Consider the following 4,305-nt stretch of genomic DNA (forward strand, 5'->3'; position numbering starts at 1 on the left):
TCCTCCTCCTCCTCTCCTCCTTCTCTTCCTCCTCCTCCTCTTCTTCCTCTTCCTCCTCTTCTCCTCCTCCTTTTCCTCCTTCTCTCCTTCCCCCTTCTCTTCTTTATCCTCTTCTTCCTCCTCCTTCTCTTCCTCCTCCTTTTCTTCTTCCTCCTTCTCTTCTTCTTCTTCCTCCTCCTCATTCTTCTTCTTCATCTTCCTTCAGTAAATACTTTAAAAGAAATAGATAAAAGAATGTAACTTTATGCAATCCTTTATGTAGGAAAGATTCCTGTATGTCTTATTTTTAAATTCAAATCTTACAAGTATTGTGACTGGAGGACATAAAAACACCACTATCCATTCATGCTGCAAATTTGTCATGTTAAGTAATTTATTCCAATTGAATTTTTTCAGCAAGATTTTCTCTCCATTTTCATGAGTCTTTGCTGGTGGAGGAATGTGTTTACATTCATCATTGTATTCATTTCCATGCACTATCCCAGCTCTTTTATAGTGAGAAGCCAATGCATTTCCACAGTGACTGCAGTGAAATGTGACCTTCAGCAATTAAGGAATCTTAAAGTCTGGATGTTACATTTAGTAGTATTTCCTAAAATATTAAAAGGGGTACTTGTTCTAGGCATTATAAAATAAAACTGAAATTCCTGGCTGTTTTAGTATTATTTTAATTTTTATCTTACTTATAATTATTAATGTTACTAAAAGATTCGATCATTTAAAAAAAAATTGACCAACCTTTTCCTCCAACCACTTTGAGGGTCTTTGCTTGAATTTTGTAAAACGGAAACGAAGAGCTTAGGAAAAAAAAAATTCAAGAAGCATTGGTGCTTGTATTTCATTTATTGTGTTACTGTATTATTTTAATCTGTATTTCACCACAAAATTCCCTCAAATAGCTCAAATTCATTTTTCAAGTGTAAATTCATTTTTAAGTACATAGGTGAAATCTGCATATACACATGTCTGGAACATGAAAACTGCCGACTTAATGCTAATCCTGTGCTACACCTGGTGCCACAGTGGCTCTTGAGTTTTCACATTCAAACTGAGTCTCCTTGGGCAGGACAGTCTGCATGTGCTTAATTTTTATCTGTAAAGGTGTAAATATTTATAGCAGAATCAGCTTATAGAGTTATCAGAAGGATTGAGAAATCTCTCTCTGTATGTGTTGACACATATATTGCTTGCAACATCTGTTTTTAGGGTTATCAGGAGGATTGAGCAATCTCTCTCTGTGTGCAGATACATATAGGTATATATTGCTTGCAACATTTGCTTATAGGGTTATCGAGAGGATTGAGTAGTCTCTATGAGTAGACACATACAGATACAATTGCTTGCAACAGATACTGCTGCCATAAAACCTTTATTCTGTACTAAAGATCCCTTTCTGATGAAGAAGTGCCATTTCCCGGTTTATATTCCCTTCTTGTTTGTATGTAACCTTAGATCGTCTGTCATGAGATGAGAGCATGATTGCAAACTTATATAAGAAATTAGAAACATTTAGTAGTTTTGTTTTTACAATAAAATGGGTAAAACAGAGATTCTAATCATTTTCTCCTCTTGCTTTGTCTTGCCTGTCCACAGGAGTAAATGCACTTGATGCTGGCAGATTCTTATCTGGACACCAGAATTAAGTTTCATGACTACCTCTAAACCAAGACTACCTGCACTTACACATCCATTTTTGTTTCTGAACAGGGTCCTTCCTTCCTGTCTGCACCTGTCCTCCGGGATATACAGGAAATGGTTACGGGTCTAATGGATGTATACGCCTCAGTAATATTTGCTCAAGCCACCCGTGTGCACATGGACAGTGCATAGTGAGTCTTCCTCCTCTCGGGAGATTGAAAACTTGCAAACAATCAATCTAGAGTCACCATTTTATTTTATATGGGTCATAAGTTAGGGGTTTTTTTTTGCTTGTTTTGTTATGTTTTGGGGGTCTCCTTCCTTCCTTCCTTCCTTCCTTCCTTCCTTCCTTCCTTCCTTCCTTCGTTCGTTCCTTCTTTCTTTCTTTCTTTCTTTCTTTCTTTCTTTCTTTCTTTCTTTCTTTCATGTGACCAGGTTGGTATCAAACTCAAAGATCCTTATGCCTCTGCCTCCTAAGCTCTGGGATTAAAGGCATGTACCACTACCACCCAGCTGTAAGTTTAAAGATAATGATTCAAGCTTTATGTTAAGGTCTCTGATTCTCAGATTCCAGATTGATAGTAACTTTCTTCCCAAGAAAACCAATAAGCCAATCAATTGATTTTTTAAAAGATTTATTATTTCTGTATGTGTGTGTCCTTGCATGGAGTTGTGCACACCATGTGTTGGCAGCTGCCTGCTGAGTTAAGAGAGTGTCAGGCTCCATATAACTAGAATTACAGGCAGTTGCAAGCTGTCAGATATGGGTGCTAGGTTCTGCATCCTGGTCCTCTAAAATGCAGCAAGTCCTTCAAAATCTGAGTTACATCTTCAGCCCCCATTTATTTATTTTTTTAATCAATGATTTTCAAACTAGTAAGCAGAACCTATAGTTCTATGGAAATAAATATGACTAAATAAAATAAAATAAATATTACTAATTATTCTCAGTAATTAGTGATTTTGTCTACTAGAAAATACATATTATAGTTCAATTCCTGTTAGATATATACCTTACATTGTCACTTCTTTTCATGATTTGGGTTGGTTCTCTTAAATTTTCTGTCCATTTGATTTGTAGTATGGTGTTTTATTTTCTTCTTAGGAAACTGTACAAAGTTATTTCTGCAAGTGTGACTCAGGCTGGTCTGGACAGAACTGTACAGAAAACATTAATGAGTGTCTGAGCAACCCATGTTTGAATGGGGGCACCTGTATTGACGGTATCAATGGCTTCACCTGTGACTGCCCGAGCTCCTGGACTGGCTATTACTGCCAGACTCCCCAGGCAGGTATGGAAGACATTCCCTCACCCACAGATAGTTCCAGCTTAGGGGTAACATCCTCCATTAGGCCTTTTGTGTGTTGCTGATGTAAGATGATTTCTTCACCAGTTTAGATGCTGAGAAGTAGATTTCTCCCTGCAGATATTGCATAGAATTCACGAAGTGATATTTGTAAACCTCATTTTCAACAGGAAACATTTTTCTTCAAAAATATTGTTAGTATTTTCCATGTTCTATATAATCTTTCACAATGTACCATATACTCAGGAATTTGCATTTCATTGTTCCTAGAGGGCTGCTTCCTAGGTAGCAGGCATTTAGTGTTCATAGGATCTTAACTCATTGCCCTCCTACTTACTGATACTTTGCTAGGTTAATCAAGGTTTAGACTGTTTGTCATTTATCATCATGAACATCTTTCATTCTATCCATATCAATATGTATTTCTCTAGTTCCCTAGAAATAGTCTCATTTCAGCCAGGTTAATTTCCTCCCTCATTTGTCATCCAGATGCATCTGTTCCTTACACACCACAATCAACCTCTTCATCTAAGTCTCCTTTACCTACCCCAACCCCTCTCTTCTTACTCCTGCTTTCGGATCAGTGCATTCATTGAGGTCTTACCACATGTTTAGGACAATGATAGAATACAAAAGCAGAAAACGCCATCTCTGCTTGTCTGCACCCCATGTAGTCAAGGAGCTGAGACTACCACAGGGCAGCGGAAGGTGGCTTTAGATGGCAGAACTGATGCTGTGATTGACTCATTTGGGGTAAAGCCTGGTCCATCACGGTTTGGAGAACAGTGGCCAAGGAGGATGAAGGAATCAATTGAAGTTTGGAGAAAATGTGTTGGGAGTGAAATGGATGCAGGAAGGAGGGAGGCGGCTTGATGTCAACATGGAGGGGCAGAGGAGAGGAAAGTGTGGGCTGGAGGTGCCTGGTCTCTTCCTTTCAATAATCTATGAAAAACATAATTCATCTTTTTCATTGTTGCAGCTTGCGGAGGGATCCTCTCAGGGACACAAGGAACCTTTGCCTACCAGAGCCCAAATGATACCTATGTTCACAATGTGAACTGTTTCTGGGTTGTCAGAACTGATGAGGAAAAGGTAAACATCATAACTCTTGGCTATGAGCAGATCTCACTTGTACATTCAAAACTATGATACATATGACATGTATGTGCATGTGTATACACTCATATAAAGTAAGTATGAGAGTGCCACTGTCACATACTGGACATATATTATGTGCTAGGCACTGGGCTATACACTTTTTCTTTTTTTATCTTTCTGTAACTTCAGACAAACTCTTTGAAATAAGCAACATTTATTTTACAGTTGAGAGAAGGGTTGTAGTTTTTATCTTTTAATAATA

The 4,305-nt window shown here is 38.0% G+C and overlaps 1 protein-coding gene across 2 annotated transcripts in view; it reads left to right on the forward strand.

The window, feature by feature from the left end:
- The window catches only part of Cubn (cubilin), a 206,258-nt gene that overhangs the window by 18,077 nt on the left and 183,876 nt on the right, over positions 1-4,305 (forward strand). For both annotated transcript variants that reach the window (XM_028764871.1, XM_028764872.1), the window contains exons 11-13: positions 1,708-1,829; positions 2,744-2,930; positions 3,925-4,037. In XM_028764871.1, the coding sequence (XP_028620704.1) occupies positions 1,708-1,829; positions 2,744-2,930; positions 3,925-4,037 (422 nt within the window). The remainder of the gene's footprint in view (positions 1-1,707; positions 1,830-2,743; positions 2,931-3,924; positions 4,038-4,305) is intronic.

The sequence above is a fragment of the Grammomys surdaster genome, unplaced genomic scaffold (assembly GCF_004785775.1).
Source record: "Grammomys surdaster isolate TR1022 unplaced genomic scaffold, NIH_TR_1.0 146, whole genome shotgun sequence".
Taxonomy (NCBI): domain Eukaryota; kingdom Metazoa; phylum Chordata; class Mammalia; order Rodentia; family Muridae; genus Grammomys; species Grammomys surdaster.